The following is a 21,372-nucleotide window of genomic DNA, read 5'->3' on the forward strand; positions in this document are numbered from 1 at the left end:
AAAATGACGTTTTGGCCACCACGCTCCATGACAACATAGAACACTCACACACTAGAGCAGTGGTTCCCAGCCATGGTCCTGGAAGAACATTGTGTCTTCGGCTTTTTACTCCAGCCGAGTTCTTAATAACAAACAACTTGATTTATAAGATGCATCCCAAATAGAAAACTGTAATTTGCCATCAACCCTTTAAAGCTTAAACAGAATTTACAATTGGTATCAAACCTCTACCAATTTCTCATATTCACAATTACCAAGATGTTGCCTGAAATGAAACCAGCTGGAACTCGGCAGAAGGATAAAATGCTCATTGTCACAAGGTTTTCTGGTCCTCCACAACTAGGGTTGAAAACACTGATCTAGAACATTTGACTTGTCAAGTGAATTTGGAAAAGGTGGGGCTTCATATTTCATCCCAGACATCCCAGCTTTAGTTTCCAGTGCCCTAATGACAAACAGCCCCAATTAATGCGATACCAAAACCATTAAGAAATGGCATCACACCAAAGCAGACTGTTGTATTCCTAGCAGTCTAGAACACTGCAGTGTGCAAAACTGACATATTACAGTTCTGCCTTGCGTTGATAAGCATGTGATTCATGGACAATTAGTGAAAATCTGCACAAGTGTTTCTCTGGGCCATTTTAATTATGGAATTCTTTGATATCTCAATTTGTAAAGGACTTCAATTTAAATTCTTATTTTGCTTTAAACAGTGTACATTAAGATTTTCCATGAAAATAATGAATGAAAACTAAAGCTGCAGCATTTTTTAGGCAGAACAAATTATGGGACTGCACATTACAACAGCACGTACAGTGACTACAGCGGCAGTATGCGCGTTTGTTGTAATCGTGCAGTAGCAGGAAAGATTTACCCTCCAGCTGTATACCAAAAATTGAAAATGCCACAAGTGGAGCTGAGAACAGATTGATCCTGGTTAACAGACAGGAGGGGAAAAAAGCACTTTAGAAGATTGGTGGCAAGCAGATCACGTCTTATGTCACAATCCAGATTGCACAACCTTTTTTTATAAAAATAAATCAGTGACAGAATCCAGCAACACAGTGCAGTAACTTCAAGCTGTCTTGTTAATCACCAGAGCTCTGCTCAAGGCTCAATGGCTAGCAGAGGTAATTGAGTACAAACCAGGTCTTATGGAAAAACAAATGAGGCGTGCCAAACTACACATCCCATACCAGTCTGTACTGATTTACACAAGTTTGAAATTTTATGGTCTCCAAATATATTTGTGGTTCTTGCATTGATCTCTTTTGGAACATACCACCAGAATCCACCTCTGTTTTACTGAGGAAAAGTGGATGGTAGGACACACACCATATAGTAAGCCCTTGAATAAAATGTCCACCATAAAACAGCATAATACCAAAGCAAGCAACCTTAAGAAAACTGCCACCATGTTAGGCCGAGTTAGAACAAAACAAAACTACAGTACGACATTATAAAATTGAAAAAAACATGGGTTTAGAACGAGACGGATGCAAGTGCAACCAATGAGAAGTGAAATAATGCAGGCAAATGACGAGTGGTGAGCGAAATACCACAACAAGTGTATTTCAGTAAAATAAATGGTTATTTCAGCCTTGGAATAAAAGAGAATTATGTGACTGCATTACACGGTATACAGCATAACACAGATAGACTCCCTTGAGGTATGAACTAGACGTGCTGAGGTATGAATACTATGAAAACATGCATAAGACTTAATTCGATTTTGCATTATGAGTTTTTGCATTTCTTAACCCCACCCAGTTTGAACTTGCCAATCATTTCTCTATGTCAGGGCTGACAGCACTGACTTTTATACTTATCAATGGTGAAAATAAGAAGGGTCTGATGTGCCCAAGGTGTCCTGCCAATCCATATACTTTGAGAAGAACAATCAAGACAGATTCTTGTGGAAAGGAAGTTGCCAGATTGATATTGTAGCCAGTGATCAATTTGTTTCTCAAGAAGCATTGCACTGTAAGGGTTTAAACGCTTCAGGGAAGGAGTGTATACAGACCAGACAGACTGACAACAGAGACTAGTTCGCAGGTCAAAGTGTCACAGGAGGCGCTGAAAAGGTCAGGACTGTAAGCAGGAAGGCTGACAGCATTTAAGCAGCTGTAGAGAAACAGCACAGGTGTTTCTCGTCTCTGAACAAGAAAAACACTTCTCTGCATCACGTATAAAGCCCATTTAACACTTTAAAGCTAATCTGCTGCTTATATGACAAGTGGGGTATCCTGGAGGAACTCCAACAGTTAAAATACACCTGTCGTATCAGCCACACTATTAAGATCCCGACGGAAAATGTTCATGTGATGAAGAAAGACTAACGAAACACAGAGAGATAGAAAAACTGACAAAACCATTATTCAGGCAGGCGCACATCCTGAACTAGCTGGTCCCAGATGGTAAAGGAAATACATTTCAGTAAGCCAACCAAACAGTACCACTCAACATCACATCAAATAAATTGGCTCCTCTCCAGGACCTGGATCCAGACGTGAGCTCCAGGGAGCAGCTCCCAGGATACCTCCATTGCTGAACTGAAATCTCAGACACTGATCTCAACAACAATTACTGCCATATACAGGTGGTGCTTGCTGGAGACTCCAGCCTCATGAACTATGCAACAAAAAACACATGTGGGACGATGAGACGAAGGCGGTTTGCAGTTTTCGTGGAGCTGAGGTGACAGATACCATCTGTACCATCAAGACTCCTAACTAGCTATGGCTTTGTTGTTCATGTAGGCAGAAATTACACTGGTATAAACAGCATACTTTCTGTCCTGAATTCAAACAGACTGGCAACAAACTGAAGAAGGGGACTAAATCGGTGGTTTTGTCAGAAATCCCAGCAGCAAAGGGCAAAGGCAAACGTCAAATCTTAATTATATTATATTCACTTTACATTCTATTTTCCTAAAAATTCAAAGGTTTACAAATAACAGAACTTATATGATAACAGCGGTCCTAATACAGAGCCCTGTGGAACCTCACTAATTACATTATACTAATTACAGCATTCACCCCTTATCTGCACTGTTTGATTCCATTAACCAATGTCCTGTCATGCAAGGCGCTCTTTGTATCCACTGCTACTGTTGCGTGATCAAAGAGCTCTAACAAGCAAGTACAGAATTACATGGGAGACCTCCATGAAAGTGTGTGAGAGGGAAAGGGGAACTGACCAAAAATATGAAAAACCTTTAATTACAACAAAGACCTCCTTATACTGCACATTCAACTGAAGACATTTTTAAACACTTGATGCAAGCTCTTCAAGTGCTAATTAAGCAGATCCACCAAGAAGCAAAAGCAACTACTAGATCAGGGTTGAACTTAATTCCAGCTAGTTCAAAGCAATTCACTGACAGAATTGGAACTTTCTTGAAGAGGGATCAAGGAAACTGAACCCCAGCCCTGTCTCAAGGTTCAGATTTTACCCACTACTAGGCCTAAAGTAACAGACATTTGCATCTTCTTTAAATTAAATCTTCCATATCTGTATTTTTTTCTGCCTGACCTTTTACACTTGTTTATACTCTCACATTATGTTTAGTCTCTTGCCCAAGTATTAACCACAAATCAGAATTTGCTCCAGACCAACTCTGGTATGGTAAAATGAATTACATACACATACACCTCTCTGTGGTCCCTCTATGAAGATACACAAGGATCCCTTGTGCTGTGGTGGAAAGCTGCCTGGTTAGAACAGAATTCACATTTTCCAAATGTTTTAACACTCAAGAACCATTAGCTTGACTTGCAAAGACATGGACAGAGAAGAAACACACATGCGCAATGTACAGCCTGTATGTATGGACTCTATTTCACAGTTTAACAGCAAAGCTGTTTTCAGCCAGTTGTCTCCTACTAGTTCCTAAAGTTGGCAATATGTTTAAGGTGCAATCTCAGTTTTTGGAAACTAATGTACTTTAGCCTGCAAACACCTTTTCTGCTTATACACATTGTCAGTACAGGTAACAAATACAGTCAATCCTAATTCTAGAAACTGATGTAATTGTTTAGCCTTAAAAGATTTCCTTGCAGATCCAGCAAGGGTGAATACTCCAAAGTGGAAGCCCAGGTGAGGATCGAGATGGCGAGAGGCTCACGGTCGTTACACCAGGAGCTCAGGCCCTGTCCCACAGCTGCCAGTCTCACCTTGACAGCAAAGCTGCTGGTGAGGCCAACAACAAGAATGAAGCTTCAAACACAGGACATAAAAAATTACTTTTAGATTAAACTTGCAAAATGAAGCAGTAGTTAAACTTTGTTCACTATTTGAGTGACAGAACCTGTTCTCGTCAACAGTACTATTTCTGTATAATTTTCTTATTAAAATTAAGCTCTTCACTTAATACTAGAAGATAAATATTTTCTGCAGTACTCTCTGGATTTCCCAGTATGACAGAGCAAACTATTCATAGTGTACAATAAGCAACAATCCTTACTTTTGGTTTTCCCAGGGGACGTCTCGAAATGTCCCAGGAGGGTGGTGGGTGTTGCTGCTTATATTAACCAGTACAAGCAGGTGTCCAGTATGATATTGTAGCAATTAAACGAAACACACGCTAACACTGGAAGACGCTAAAATATCTCAATCTTGTGTTATTTTCATTGAAAACAGTCTCCACAGCATCAGTGGTTCAAAATTTCTTTTTATTGACAGTTATATCTTTGAGCCACTTCATGTAATTTCAAGTGGTGTACCACTCTCTATACTGGACTACTCTAACCCTACAAGTGGTCCATACCATACCAGCCCTTATTTCGGCCGTGACTTTACGTACAGTAGTGTTGTCTAATGGTGCACTAACATTTTATTTTTACTTTTCCAAATGCACATTTATTTCTGATTTACTGAGGAATCTCATTTTATTGAAAGAGAGAATCTGCAATATCACCATTTTTCTCCCAGAGGAGCACGGTAAAAATAGTTCAAAATGAATGTCAGGAGTTTCATCTTTTTTTAACTAAAGTACACCAAAATGTGCCACTTTAAACCCAAATTAAAAATTGTGTGAGGGGCATGCCCTCACATTTCCCTAGCCTTGTAACAGTTTTTTCCTAAACAACAGCTTTTTTTTTACTCCCTTGTGCACTCCTGACCTTTTTTGAATTGTCTGAATACATAACTTTTGTATTCTTAAAAGCAGCTTTTGCCTCCAGAGAGTCCATTATTCAGCGGCTGGCAGAGTTAAAAAACACCAAGTCTATAAAAACTAAATACAGCACAAAAGAAAAAGATGACCTACAATTTTGCACATGTACAAACTCTTACCCACTCTTTTGTAAAGACCTTAAGGTCTTCAGAAAAAAATATGTATCTGACCGCCCATAGGTTTATCTTTTTTTTCTAAAATACTGCATTCTTAAGTTCAATTATGGTTGTACCACTGTTCTCTGATACAACAGTTAATTCATTGTGTGTAACTCAGATCCATGAAACAATATTGTATAGCAGTTAAGATATGCATATTTCTATGCTATTTTAATGTAATTATTCATTAAGATATTAAATATTTTGGATCCAAGAGATCCTTAAAACCTCAAAAAGTATCCCATTTAAAATTAGGCTTTTTTACAATTCATGCAAGTTTACTCATTTAACAGAGTTTTACACAGATGCTCCTTATCTAGACAAATGACTTGCTCCAAGCTTCCAAGACAGTCAGCATAAGTCCCTTGACACCTTTACTGCAATGCCCGTTTCTCGAAACACTCTTATTGGAGCTCTGCTAATTTAATGCTCTTTTGGATCTTTTTAGCCATTTAAAGTAGATTCTTCAATGTCAAATGGAAACTTAATTCAAATATTTAAGCAAGTAGAAGCCACTGTCATCGGTGTATTGTCTTGTCTTAATTTGTCCCCAGGTTGTATCTGAAAAAGCTAGCTTCATATCATACCATTCAAGCATTCTGTTCAGGCCTTGACTCTTATTTCCATAATATGATCAGATGCTACTATGAGCCAGAAAATTGATTTTTGCACAACCATCCTGGGTTTATAGCACCTGGTTAATTTTTGCACTTACTTTTCTAGATCAATAGACATGCATGCAAAACCGGATTCTAATGCACTGTGACATAAGATCAACTTAAGGATCTTCTCCAACAGCTATTGTCTGTTTTTTTTTTTTAAAAGCTAGAGAAAATCATCACTCTTGTCAAAAGGCATTAAATAAAACATTCAATAAAACTAATTCATTAAAATAAAACAGTGGGAGTCAACAAAATTAACCACAACATAACATACATTATGATTCCTAAAACATGTCTGAACACTGTAAGTAACCACATTTCTCACAGACCTGGATGAAAAATGAATGATGCCAATTGCGATCTTCAAGTCAACAACTTACCCAAGACATTAAATACTTGCTAAGTGCATCTATTTTAAAATACAAACAAGTGTTGTAACACTGCTTCTCTCTAAAAAGAGAATCAAGGAAGATTTGTGAATTAGTCACTTTAAGGCACCAAACGGAAAAAAATATGATTGTTATAAACCACTATGAAAAAGAATGATCAAATAGAATACAGCAGTACTCATCCATGAAACGTTTCTATTCACTAGGAATGCCCAGCTAAATACCCGAGCTTATAAGGAAGACTAAGCAAGAAGATTTCACTGTTTAATTATAAAACTACCCAAAGTTTCTTATCGTAACAACTAACATAGTCATGACCTGTACAATGTCACAATTTTAGAATGAAAGCTTTATCTTCAATCACAAAAGTAGTGAGTAACTGTTCAAATGAAGAAAGATCTTTTCAACAGAGACAATCTGTTCCATTTTAGAGCCAGGACATTCCATGACACCTCAAGTCTTCCCAGTTTTGTAAACTTTAGAGTGAACTTATAACTCACTCTTTATATTTTAATTCAAAAGTAAGTTCAGTGTTAAGACTATATCTAAAGGGGGGAATAAAATCATCAAAATTTATGCATACCAAAAATAAACACTGCCAAAAAGACATTGTTTTACAATGTAACTACAAATTCATTGCACATGAGACTGGCCAATACAAATAGTGCAATTCAAGCACAAATATTTTTCTTTCAAAGAATGTTTATTAAATACAGCTCTGTTATATTCTCGTAACAGCCTATTGATATGCAATGAACATACAGTAAGCTTCCATTCTCAAAAAAATAAGACCATTTTGTATAAAATACGAGGAAAGACATTCACTTGAAGAAAACCACAAAAGATCTCTGCAATTTCACCTCCAATTAGAGACCAAGCAAATGGGCTGAAGAGCTACAAAATATGGAACTTTTCTGAAAAAGATGACGACGAAGGTCTACATACACAAGGAGAACATGCTAACTCCACACAGAGTGCCTCAGGTCTGGTAATGAACCCAAGGCTCCAGCACTACAAGGCAGAAATGCTAACCACTGTGCTGCTCCCATTAAGTAAATATTTAGTTTAGAACATCTAAATTTTAAATTTGGACTATCTCCACAAGACAAAGTAACCAGCCTATCAATTAAGATTAAGCTACTGTTTTTGGTACCTACCTACTGTAACAAGGTGTTCGAAATAATCATATGCAGGTGAGCATTGGACCCGTTTTGATAAAAATGCCCACCTTAAAACATGGACAGGTCTTCGGCATACTGATTGATGGTGTTAGAAGATGGCAATAATCACCTCAGCCATGGAGCACATGTAGGAAGTGTCGATGTGGAAGAAGAGGAAGTGACATGCCAAAATACAAGAGCCGCTGTGCAGAAGCACTTTTCAGTTAAAGGCGTTTGTCTTTGAAGAAAAAGTATCCCTAAGTTCAAACAACCTGCTTCAGGAAATAAATCTCTCCTGAAGTCAGGAAGTCCCTCCTGAATCTAGCATATACAGCGTAAGTGCTGGGTGTTTCTAATCTATTACATTTACATCACCCAGCTGTTGAAAAACATTTCCATATTCATGTTTAAATCTGTAAGTGAGTCCTCTGTCAGCTACACAAACCTTTACCCGACTTCTTCTTAGAATGTGCGGTGTAAATCTCTGTGTGGAACAATCTTTCCTGAAACACATGATGTGATGACAAAGCATTTAATCAGGCAAATAAAATGAGAAATTGTGATCATTCTGAAAATGATACCTTTGAATCCATTCAATCACTGAAAACATACAAGGTACGAAAGTACAACACTTCCCCAAAAATAGTTTTATCAACAAAACCCCAAAAAACAATCCAACCTCACTATTGTAAACCAACAGGTTACACCACTGAATGATACAGAATACAAAGATATACTAAACAACATATAGTGACAACAGACCAAGACTGCAACAGAATTATACACATCTGGAGATTCTAAATCATTACTATTAAAATGAGACATTACCAGTATCTGCAGTATCAGTATCTAGTTCACTATCATGAGTACAAAATAAAGGATTTGTTTATGAAAAGCAAATCCAATAAGCACAATTAAACTTACAGAAGACAATGAATTAAGTTTTAAATAACTTTTAATCCTTCTTTAAATAAAACCCTGAAATATTTAGTCATAAATACTGCAAGATGTTGCTAATTCTTTACACCACTTCAACTAAAATTAATTACATAGCTTTTAGGATAAACACACATTACAGCTTTTATCAAAAGCCCACCTAAGTGCTGCCAGATCATTTGATCTGTCAGCCTTAACCAGGAAAACCAGGATTTTATTTTTTTATTTTGTCCACTAGCCACTGACACAAACCAACTGTAATCTACATGAACCAATATGGTTAATGACTAAGCACAACAAGGAAATTACTAATTCCTTAGCTAGTAGAAGCAACTGACTAAAACAGTAAAGCAACAGCACCCTTATACCATATACAATACATGCTTTACACAACTTCTAAAGTCATTGTTGATATTGTAGCCAGGTCCCAAATAACAATAACCCTAGCATTTTCCATTCTCACTGGCCACTCATGGATCTCCTGTAATGCTTAAGAGCAGCACTGCTTGTGGTAACACAAGGATCAGTTAAAAACAGAGAAGTCAAGAACGCTCCAGTATTACACATGTAAACAAAAACATTTATCAGTAAATATCATGTACACTATACCATCTGGCAGTACAAAAAGTGTAGTGAAAGTACTGTTGGACAAAATAAACATCAACATGCATCCTACTTTGTTTCTAGAAAGTAATAGCAAGACTCCCGCAAGACTCCCGCAACATGACTCAGACATTCCCTGCATCATAAACGCAATGTCCCTTGAGTGCAAGCATTTCATCTCATCATCATCCACTACAAAATCCTATCCCTTCACTCTGTACCATCACAATGCAGGCTGACTCATCCTCCCTCCTGACTGATCCAGTAAAAACCACTATGATCTTGACACACATTTTGAGTCAAAAGACCACAACTATCAGGTGCGCCCTTCTCCACAACTTGGGTAAAAAAAGAAATTCTTCCTAGAAGTGACCATCGAAAACAAGGTAATAAAAGCAGAAAAGTAAAACCCACAGCATAATTTCATTTAATAAATTACAAATGCTTGTGGTTGTCATTTTTGGATTAATGGAGATATTTTTGTTGAAAAATCCTTAGAAGACAAATCTTACACATTTCGCATCATAGGCTCAAGTTTGTTTCCATAATGTCTGATAAGTCACGCTTTTCTGGGGTTTATTGCTATCAGACCTGTTCACAGGTCTTGGGCTTCTCAGAACTTCTGAAAATTTTTTTTCTGTATCCATTCAAGTTTAATTGCATCAGTTTTCTGCCAATTCACATAATAGTATGAAAAGGTGAACATCTGTAAACATTAGTCATTTTAACATTAAATACTTTTAATCGTGATGCACATCCTTTCATTTTAAATTTAACAGAGCCCCTTCGTTTGTTCATAATGGGCTTTTAACCTGTGGAAGACATGCTAAAACAAAATCTATCTGAACAAATATTGACATGACTATCGGTGGCCTGTCCACCATAATACATTCACTGCTCTTTTAATGAAACAAAAACCAAGCAGCATCTTGCTTCCTCCACTTGATATCCGGAAACAGCAGGCAATTTAGTTGTAAGAAATGATACAGAACATATTCCGCATTCTTAAATCCTAACAATAAAAGAATTGAAATTCTTCACTTGGTAAATTCCAAAATAACTCACATGAAGGAGATCCATCACACTAACCTCATACTAATTTCAGAGAATTGTCAAAGGTTTCTTATCTCTAGTTCCAAGTCATCACAAATTGAAAGGCATCTCCTAATACAGCAATGTATCACTTTCTTATAGGGTTTATTATCTACAAGCAGCATATCTCCTACAGGCACAGATTAGTAACGATCTACATCAGGGCAGATTAAGAGCTCATGGATGCAATTTCTAACTTTGCTTACTGATATTTAAGCAGGCAGTGTTAATCACCATAGCAAGGACGTAGAACGTAAAATATCCTTCTGATTAAACAAATGTTTACATTTTTGTCTTGGGCAGACATGTTTGTAATCTGCTAAAACCGAATCTTCTTTTCTATGTGTTAAAATATGATTTGTTGAGGAGATCTTATGCATGCAGTTTATGCATTTGTTGTCAAGGTTTGGCAATCATGCAACAGAGTCAAAGTTGCTTTATGAACTACAGTTCTGCAATTGATTTGGGTGAACAAAATTTTTGATTTTATCCCAAAAATCTTTCTACTCTCTTGCCCGACAAATCAGTTTCTTTTGTTCTTTGCTATAAGTGTTGAATAATCAATGTAAATGGTCTGTTCTTCAATTTGAAGTATTAGCATGACTCTGAGGTGATCTATCAAACCCCCCAAAAAATAGATTACCTCTAATCTTGAGGCATATAAATTTTCAATCTACTAATTCTCAATAAGACGATTTAAGTATTTGGGTGACGTATTGCCCTGGTTTAAGATATATATTGGTCTTTATTTTGCAGTGAGCACGTTTTTTTCCAATGTGCAGGCAGCCTCAAGAACTGAACTCAACTGCTGGAGATAGAACGGTCAAAGCTTTCAAAATTACAATATAGTTTCATTTTTAAAACTTGAAAGGGGAAATAATCTAACGGAACAAAAGTCTACCATGTTTTGCAGACTTTTTAAATTGAAAAAATAGCGGCTGCTTTATGATTTATTCGTTAAGACACGCAAGAACATTCAAGGGAGATGCTGAAGCAAACCAGACAAACCAGTCATTCGTACACAAAGTACAGTTAAAGTAACAGTTACAAGTCCAGTTCATTCCAAATAATACATATTGTAGTTTTTTGGTTATAGGTTTACTATATGCTGTTGTAATCCTGCTCTGTGACCGCAAATTACTGAGCTTGAAAACAGCTGTTTTGCGCCTGAATAAACGTTAATCCTGGTATTATCAGAATTTTATTCCTGCAACGATGCTAGATTTAGATTTTCACTCTAAATCTCTATGAGTCTTGTGGGAAAGAGTCAAGATATCAATGAGAGATGTGCGTAACTTGTCCACAGGAACACAAGCTAACCCCATTAAAGTTTTAACAGGACTGTAACAAGGACTGCAGTCAACAGAAAGCGAGTCAGGGTGACGGCTTTCACTTACAAGAACATCATCGAACCAGAATGGCCCTTTTATCTTTTAAATTGTTTAATTTCAACACTGTATAGAAATCACTGACGCTTCAGTCAATACTTTTGCACCATTTCTTTGAATAACGGCACGTTTCGAAAAGATGAAGCCGAAGCAAAGATTAAAAGAAATGTCCTCGTATCACGCACTGGTAAATAGCATTTATCAATGCTTAACAAACCCACACCAAGAACACCAATCACATACATGTTTGGTGTGTGTAACCCGGGCAAAATATCTACCTAAATATGTCTAGACAACTTCTGCAAAAAGCATCCAGACCTCTTATATAAAAAAAACTCCTGTTGTACATATACAAACAATATCATCGTATTGAGGCTTTCTGAACTGAAACCTTATTTTTTAGTGAAAGTTATTCAAGTGAACGTGTACAGCAACTGTTACAGTTCTATTAATAATCTAATTTACTAGGTTTACACTCAAAAATGCTCAATTAAAGATGCCAAAACACGCCATCGTGATAAACACTAACGCTTGTTTCACCGCTGCACATTGAGGTTGCCTTTCTAATTTCCATGCATCACCCTTTTTCAGAGGCTGCTAAACGCCATCCACAAGCTATCGAAGCTATTGTTATTATCCCCCAAATCGTCCAATTAGTAAACTCACGTTAAGAAGGGATTCTTTTGCAGCCTAGTATGTATGAAATAATCTTTATTCTATGCATTCAGCTGATCATCACGTTTTCATATTAAAAAAACACTGCTTCAACATTGTCTCCCTATTGCACATACATTTCAGTGTAGAACTAAATAACAATGCAAGCAATGTGTAACGCTGTGTCCTGGCATGTTAACAGTTTCCATTACAGCGTCTTTTTTTAAATTATGTTCTTTTTTTCTGTAGACATAAAATGTCTCAAACACAATATAGCTAGATTTGATAATGGCTGCCGATCTATTGCCATTTTATATGGCAAAGAAGTCGGGAAGCACACAGATCGGGTCTCCCTTCACCAGACTAGCCTCCCCCACCCCTTCAAACATACTGAGGCAATTTGGAAACAATGTCCCCCTGCATCTGCACGCTGCAGCGGCGCTCGACCCTAGTCTGCTGGTTTACCGGATTTGTAAAACGCCGCTATGTCGGCCGCGTCCTTTGCGGTCTCCTCTGCTCCTTCTCCCGCACTCATGGTGGAAAACCAGGCGGCAGCTTGAAATCCTCCCCCGCAATCAAACAAAAAAAAAGACAGCGTTTGCTACGGTGTCAAGCACGCGAGGCAAATCTGTGCCCCCTGTCCGAGGCCGTCCGGCGTCTGCAATGCCACACGCACAGGCAGAGTCACTCCTCGGTGCTAGGAGCAGCAGCAGCAGTCCTCCATCTTGGATACCACATCTCGGCAGCGCCGGCCGGCGGCTCTCCCGAGTGGAGCCGAAGGGGAAGTCAGCGGAGGAAGGGGGAGGGCTCGGGGGTCTCCGGGAACCTCCGGAACAGGAAAGGCGCCGGCCGCAGAAACCTGTGAATTGTTAATGAGGCTCTGCACGCTGGGCGGAGGGAGAGGGGGTATACCCTCTGTTGTCTGCTCCCTCGGACGAGTGCACGCCTTTGTCGAGGCCACAGCTTTCCTCTAAACCAGAGAGAGAGCCCCGGAAAATTACCTGCATTTATAGGCTGTGATCCCCCCCCAATGTTATCATTTTAAAGCTGAATTGGGGGGGAATTCAGTCAGAGAATGTATTTCTATTTAAAATGACACTGATGTACTGTAGAAAATATCTCATTTGATGAGGAGGTTTTTTTTTCCTCAATTAATGGTTTGTCCAGATTGTCTGGAAAACTGAGGCAGGGTTTTGTTTGCAACTGACCACTACAAACTGCTTGTCGTCACTCCCCGGTTTCGTGCACGTTTTAATGCGTGAATCATAATGTGGTGTTTTTTAAGCTCCGTGAAGTTGCCCCCCCTACAGACAGCACAAACGATGAAACCCACCTCATTCGTTAGTGCTGTGTTTGTGCCGGTTTGTGCCGTTGAAAGTACCGTTTGTGCTGCTTTCGTTCCCGAGATATAGCGCCTTGGTTTTCCGGTGATCACGTGACCATGCACAGTGACTGTGACCCCGTCTGCCGAGTTCAAGCGCTCTGTTACAGTTTAGCTCGTACCCTTAACATTATAAAGAAAATCAATATCCATAAACATATGACTCTCCTTAGATGTGAATAATACTAAGACATGACGCATGGCAAAAAGTTAACCATCTATGACACAAACCTGTGGTTGTAATGTATGTAAAATCACCGTGATTGTAAGATCTATGGTTTTTATTTTCTAAGGCACGTTTTCCTTTTCTTTCCCTACCGTGACACGCTGTTGCCAAACGCATAACTGTGGGATACCATCGCGACAAGACCTCCGCAGCATGTCATGATAGGGACCCCATGTATAAAGCTTGTATATCGCGGCAGCATATATCACGACTGGTGCCTTGCTTTCATGCCACCCTGGCACCACTGTCGCAACAAAGGTTTCATATCAGGACATGATATACCCAGATAGGACATGTCACGATATATGGACTTTGTGTCACGACATGGGGTCAGCATGTCCTGGTCAGGGTATATCCTATCGCAACATATGGACTCCATGTCGCGACATTTTGTCGGGATATGTCATATCGTGTTATACAGCCTTCATGTCGCGACATGGACATGACAGATTTTGTCATATCGCGATATAGGGCCTTTCATGTCACGACATGGGGCGGGGCACTTTTGCCGGGGTGTATCATATCGCGATATAATAATAATAATAATAATAATTGCTTACACTTATATAGCGCTTTTCTGGACACTCCACTCAAAGCGCTTTTACAGGTAATGGGGTCTCCCCTCCACCACCACCAATGTGCAGCATCCACCTGGATGATGCGACGGCAGCCATAGTGCGCCAGAACGCTCACCACACATCAGCTATTAGTGGGGAGGAGAGCAGAGAGAGTAATGAAGCCAATTCATAGATGGGGATTATTAGGAGGCCATGATTGGTTAAGGCCAATGGGAAATTTGGCCAGGACACCGGGGTTACACCCCTACTCTTTTCGAGAAACGCCCTGGGATTTTTAATGACCACAGAGAGTCAGGACCTCGGTTTTACGTCTCATCCGAAGGACGGCACCTGTTTACAGTATAGTGTCCCCATCACTATACTGGGGCATTAGGACCCACGTGGACCACAGGGTGAGCGCCCCCTGCTGGCCCCACTAACACCTCTTCCAGCAGCAACCTTAGTTTTTCCCAGGAGGTCTCCCATCCAGGTACTGACCAGGCTCACACCTGCTTAGCTTCAGTGGGTTGCCAGTTGTGAGTTGCAGGGTGATATGGCTGCTGGCACGCCATATCACTGGATATGAGGGCTGGATATGAGGGCAGCTCTAGTCCTCACTGGCTTAGCAATGTTAACTACCCAGCCAGGCTTCAGGCTGAAGTCCTAACCTGAAGTCGGAACCTGGCTGCTTGCAAGAAACAGCTGGATGAGACCCTTGGACCCGTACGCCTCTAACTACCACCTGACCAAACAGGCTGAATGGCCTCCATTGATTTGTAACCTTTCTTTATGTGCTTATTAAGCCCTTAAACACTGGGTGCTATGATTTCTGATCTGAATAATGAGTTCAGCTATCTAGTTAAGGTCAGATTTGGAATAAAAACTAGAGGACAGTCCCCAAGGACTGAAATATGGACGTAGTTATAAGTACATAATGGAGTTCCAGCCATACGTACTAGCACCCCATGACCAAAGTTAATTTAGGTGGAATCTTTTCTACTCTTAGGAAGATTAAAAAAATGTTCAACAGACTTTAAAAGGATAGTTTTTGGTAACAAATTATTATTATTAAATAGTGAATTAAGTTACTTCAAATAAATAGTACAAACATTTTATATGCTACTCTATGTGTAAAAGCTATTGAGTGCTGTTACATAAACACCTGTTTATATCCATGTAAACATTTTCTACTAAGCATTCTGCAAAGCAGCTCTCTTGTAACACTGGCATATTTATGTTAAATATGTATCAAACAAATGCATAATGGATTACGATTTGTTTTGAACACGGAATATTGGAGACATTTTTTATACAACGTGAAAGGCTCAGTGCTAATTTGCCACAAATACAGTAACTCTGACTTGTAATATTTTTTTAATAAACAAAACTGGAGAAATGAAGAAATCCTTTTCTATACCTTGTGAAAAGTTTGGATTCTCAAACTAGAGCAAATACATGATTGTTTTTTTTAATCACATCTCAGCTCAGCTGTGAAGCCCAGAAGTGACTGAGGACTGACAGCACATCTGCTGAGCTGCAGGTTTTTGATATGTCAGCTAGTACATGTGTGAAATCCTACAATCCAGAAGACTACCTTTAACTCAAGCACTTCCCCCCAACCTTCCTTGCAATAAAGCGTCTGGCTAACTCTTACCTCAGAGAGTGCTTGCTGCTGTCTCTCGATAGTTTGACCAAACAAACATTTTATCTTTTGGAATATTGCACTTAAAGTAAATAATATTTCTGTTTTCCAATACAACTGTTTCTCCCCCAGAACAGTACAATGTTGGTTTATTAGTGCATGACCTTTATATGGCAAAAATGAAAGTTTATTCCTTATGAAAGTTCAGTATGATATGCACAGGTAAAAGCGTGGCAAAATGAAATAACGGGAGATGCAAGGTAAAACAAAGATATGTATGATCAAGCAAGATTAGATCAATTATGTATAAGGATACAAGGAAAATTTGAAAAAGCAGATTACAGTACATGCGTTATAAAATATGCGAGAATTTTGAAAAACGCAGATTTACCAAAGCAAACAGAATTTCAGCAGATGATCTATTGAGCAGATATTTCTCATATGGGAGGTAGCACTTTGATGCTGTGGTAAGCATTGCTGCCTTCCAGTGCTGGGACCCTGGGTTCGGTTCCTGATTTGCAGTGCTATCTGTTTGAACTGTATCTTCACCTTGTGTTCACACAGGTTTCCTCCCACAGTCCAAAACAAGCAGGTTAATTGGCTTCTGGAAAATTGGCCCTAGGTGTAGGTGTGTGCGTATTTGTATTTCTGCCCTGCAATGATAACTATAAAATATCTTTTGAAATGTACAGTACCAGTACTTTGTATTAAATTGTGTTTGTCTTTTAAAACTGTATTGAGATGGCAAAATATAGTGGATCTATATTTTGGTCTATAACATGACACCATTCTCACAGTTTACTCTATTGCAAATAAGGTCTCACTTTGAGGTCTTGTTGGCTGCACTAAACTGTTCTCTGTGATTTAAGTCTGCAGGCCCATTGCTTGCTTGCTGGGATAGACTCTCACTACCCTGCAACCCTGAGTTGGAAGAAGCTGTTAGAAAATGGATGGATGTTAATATAGGACAGTCTTCTCTGTTTATCTTGTATTTTACTTCTCTTGTAAATTTACTTGTGAGTTTTCATAGAGCCAGTAATTGTATTTTACAGGAGAAATCAATTGCTCATTCTGGCCTGCCATTCTTCAGGATTTGAAAACTTATGTAAAATAATATGATCAGAGAAAATGTTTTTTTTTTCAGAGAAGTACATATTTGTATGATTCACAATGAAGTGCAATTACAGTACATGCAGTATATGTTGCATAGAAGCATGAAATACATAATGCACAGTATATACTGTAAATGACAGCAGATCCAAAATTAAAACTCATCATTGTAAGTTTATTTCATCCAGTCCTGGATGAAAGCCTCGACAAGATTCTTCCATGAACATCTTCAACTATTCCCCTTCAGGGATTGTATCTTGTCATCTTATGTCAGTGTTTTTTCTCTTGATTGTGTTGTGTCTCATGGGTTCAAAGTCAATATTTCTTAGGTCAAACAAAAACCATTTTCTTGCAATGTTTTTAGGACATAAAACATTGAAGTCTCTTTCAATGATATCATATACTCATGTTTGGGTTTCATCTCATTCATTTTCTGTCTCTTCATATTTCCAGCAAGCATTTGTTACATGCTTCTTTGAGTGGTATAATCAATACCTCGGATGCTCACAGGAGTCTTTTGAGAGAGTACAACCTTTATTTTGTTAGCAAAAACACAGCTTTATGGCAACTTACTTAATTTCACTGTTCAGCATCATTCTGTTGATCTACAGGAATTGGAACAACTTTTCCATTGATTGACATGTGATAGCCCAATATCATGGTTAGAACATTCCCACACCCTCTAAATTAAAAACATATTCACTTAACCTTCAATGGAACTCTGCAGACATAGTTTTTGTGGTGTTTGTCTTGAAAAGTGTCTCACAGTAAGCAGCTGATGGATAGTCTCTTAACTCTAAGATTAGTGATGAGACTTTTGTCACCAAAACACCTTGCATTTGTATGAATGTTGCTCTTGCATAAATATGATTCATCTATTTACGTACCAACCTGTTTGCAACCTGTACCTGAAACAAAACAGATCCTACTTCCTCAGTTGTAATTCCTGGCAACCACAGCAGACCTCAGACATAATTTTGAATGAGAACAAGAACGCTTGTCTTGAATGTTTAAATGCTGCCGTATTTGTCATGACTTTCGTTCTGATCACTCACCTGTCTCACCTTCCCTATCAGGTTTGGAAACAGCAAATTCAAACACGTGAGTGGTCAGTGTTTCAGGGGAAACTCTGTCAGGGAGGACCCAGTAGTGGTATGTGGGATCATTCTAGAACTGAAACAAAGCAGACTGAGAGGTTCTTCCAATGTTCCACCAGCAACACAAAGTACTTTTCATTCCAGTGGCACTAAGGAAGAGGTGAGTACCTTTGTCCGTACTTCTGTGCTCATTAGTGGTCTTTCCGCTAATCCATTGGAATGCCATGGAGCTGTTTTCATGTGTCCTTTTTGCTTCATGTGAGTTTGGAACGTCACGCAGTCTCAAACTGTACCATTTTACAGATTAAAAATGTGGGTAAGCCATGAATTTGGACAGATTGTCAGTATCTGTGATTTTTCTATAGTTGCAACAGATGAATGGGATTTCCCTTCGTTACCACATCCTCTCATTTTAAAAAAGCAAACAACAGGAACACAGTGGTTGAGAATTGATCCACCTCGTCAATGTGCATTCTGCTCCAGAATGCTGTTATTGTCACAGTGTTTGACGTTGCCCAATCTCACTGTCAATGCCAGCCTACAGGCTATAACTTCCATTTTCAGCGTGAAACACTGCTGCTTGCCCTTGGAGTGGACTTACAGCTGAGGCAATAACTAACTATGCTGCCAACTCAAGTGATTTAAGGAAATACTGAAGACCCTAAAGAACTACTGATGGCCAGCAGTTAATATACAGACACTTTTATATACTGTACATAAAATCTTTTCAAAAGTGTATGTACACAAAATCTCTCTTGAGCATGTTTTGATCATTGAGATTTTTTTCTGTGGCAAAAACGTGAAGCATAAAATCAACCAGACAATTCTGATATCAGCCTGGCAAATTGCTTTTCCACGAAACACTGCCATCTTCAGGTGTTTTCAGCAAATATACTTATCTTGTGACATTATATAATGACGATAAGCCTCCTTTATATTTTGGATACTATATCTAAAAATCCTTCATTTTCCAAGAATTATTCATTCGATCGGTCAAAATTATCACTTTTTTATAATATCATTTACAAGGTGCATTTCCTGCTTTAAAGATTTCCTTCATGGGATTCAATTAAGCAGACGGAGTTTTACTTAATGCATTCGATTAGACTACAATTTTACTTCACATATTCACATATCCTCCTCACCCTGGAATTTCCAGAGTTATAAACGAGTCTAATAGGTCTATAATGTGAGAAATTCTTCTGTCGTCTGTAACTACTTTTTAAATTACTTTTGTCCATCTGATTTACAGCTATAAAAATTATTCACTGCAATTCAAAGTTAAAAATACAAACTGTAATGAAGGCACGTCAAAAAAAGAATATAGCCAGTATGCACCAGGGATGGAGGTGGATGTGAAATGTGAAATTCTGCTGTACTGTACGCTCATTGTGTATTTTGTCTCAAAATACAATATATGTATTAAAATTTTATTTTAAGAAAACGACAAAATAGTAAAGATATTTAACTAGTTTATTGGAATACAATACAGGATCACTTGATTTTGTTGATAGTGGGAAAGCATGCTGAAAAGACGGTGTCGTCTCCAAGGAAACCATTGACAACAACCTCGTGAGAAAGTACGATCCAAGAGCAAGGAAACAAAACAAATGCAGTTGCATATCCATTTCCTTCCAAATTGCATGTCGATGATCCTTAAAAAATCCACCAGAAGACAATGGAAAACCAAAGGAGGGCTAAAAGCGCCAATCCTGCGTTCACGTATTTTACAAAAAGTACCCCAAATAAAAACGCAGAGTTGAACGCACGTTCGATGAAATCCAACTTCAAGAGCAGGCCAAATCAACATATCGCCCCTGTGGAAAACATAAAGGAAATACAGGTTTGTTTATATTTAACTTAACTTGTTAGATTTTGCAGGACCGGTGTAGTTTATAGAATGCAATGTTCCTCGTTGAGGATGTCTGAATCAACAGAAATAGTAATCCGGCCGTTCTTATTGCTTATAAAACTGTAAAGGAAACTAATAATATAACAAAAAAATCAAATATCAAACATTTCCAGGCGCAACTGTTTTGCATGCTGAGTATTTCCTTAGTCGCTAAATCTTAAATAAGCAGGGCATCGAGGTACAGACTGTCGGTGTAGTTTCTATTCTTTCGGAAGACTGCGCTCAAGGAAATATGCAAATTTGCATCGCTGCCTTGTTATTGTAATTTGTCCTCAAAAGTCACTTTTTTCTTACCCGTGCGGTTTCAGGACAGTTGAATAATGAAATAAGACGAATTTTGAATTTCATAGACAGTAAATGCCTTGTATTTAGGGTGGTGTGGCTTCATAAATTTATATTTTATCGCTGAGCATATTTGAAAGTAATGTAATATCACAGCACATTAAATGTAGTTTACTCGTCCCCCTCAGTCTTGTGATTAGGATGCTGAACCTCATTTTGAAGACGTCACGCGTGATCAAGGAGGCTCCAGGCCACTACAGCGAGAGCTATATTTATTTCGGTGCCCCCTATAGAAATCTCTCAGCACAAATAGCCTAGTTGTTATTTAATTGCTTGTTTGTCTATCTTTAATACACGTGGAATTCACACACCTGTTACCCAGTGAAGGTAAATTTAACATCCAATGGCCCAGGATGTGAATTAAGTTAGCAGTAACGATCGATAGTTTAGACAAAAAAAGACAAAATGCTGTATTAGAAACATGACCAGTACAGAGGAAGGGAGTATTTTGGGGATTATTGGGGAGGTAGGTTTCCATTTTGTTTTTATTGTACCACGAAAACAAAACCCAAGCACGGAATAAGTTTTATTGGGTAAATGAAGAAGCTAGGCAAGTTGAAGTTTCAAGAAAAAGCTGTGTGCTGTTCTTATTTGATATATTGTATTGTAGTTGAAAAATAATTCTGAAAAATATTGTTCTTTACTCGTAGTTGTTTACAGAAATCAATTGATGTTGTACCCTTCCTGAAGCGTCGAAGAAAAGGCAACATTTTGTTGATATGGTTACATTCGACACCAGGGCTTAAACAAGTTTAGTTACTATGTGACGTGATATCAAAATGTTACTTATTAACATTTTATGTCTGTTCACATACGAGCACATTCTTCATTAACTTTAACCGTCTGTTGCATTCAGAAAACAAAATAACAATATGCACCAGCAA

The 21,372-nt window shown here is 38.4% G+C and overlaps 2 protein-coding genes and 1 long non-coding RNA gene across 4 annotated transcripts in view; 1 reads left to right on the top strand and 2 right to left on the bottom strand.

Annotated features, from left to right (window-relative positions):
* Nucleotides 1-13,158, bottom strand: part of LOC148651651 (triple functional domain protein) — a 145,297-nt gene extending 132,139 nt beyond the window's left edge. For both annotated transcript variants that reach the window (XM_088602282.1, XM_088602280.1), the window contains exon 1: nt 12,687-13,158. In XM_088602282.1, coding sequence (XP_088458408.1) covers nt 12,687-12,756 — 70 coding nt within the window. In that variant the 5' untranslated portion in view covers nt 12,757-13,158. The remainder of the gene's footprint in view (nt 1-12,686) is intronic.
* Nucleotides 13,159-19,689: 6,531 nt separating this feature from the next.
* Nucleotides 19,690-20,977, bottom strand: LOC148651652 (uncharacterized). Its single transcript, XR_015925803.1, has 2 exons — nt 20,441-20,977; nt 19,690-20,051 (listed from the first exon to the last, which is right to left on the bottom strand). It is a non-coding gene; the product is annotated as an uncharacterized LOC148651652 (long non-coding RNA).
* dnah5 (dynein, axonemal, heavy chain 5) overlaps nt 19,913-21,372 on the top strand; it is a 77,034-nt gene continuing 75,574 nt past the window's right edge. Inside the window, exon 1 of the mRNA XM_088602293.1 lies at nt 19,913-20,077. Within this exon, the coding sequence (XP_088458419.1) occupies nt 19,913-20,077 (165 nt within the window). The remainder of the gene's footprint in view (nt 20,078-21,372) is intronic.

The sequence above is a fragment of the Lepisosteus platostomus genome, chromosome 12 (assembly GCF_059453375.1).
Source record: "Lepisosteus platostomus isolate fLepPlt1 chromosome 12, fLepPlt1.hap1, whole genome shotgun sequence".
NCBI lineage: Eukaryota > Metazoa > Chordata > Actinopteri > Semionotiformes > Lepisosteidae > Lepisosteus > Lepisosteus platostomus.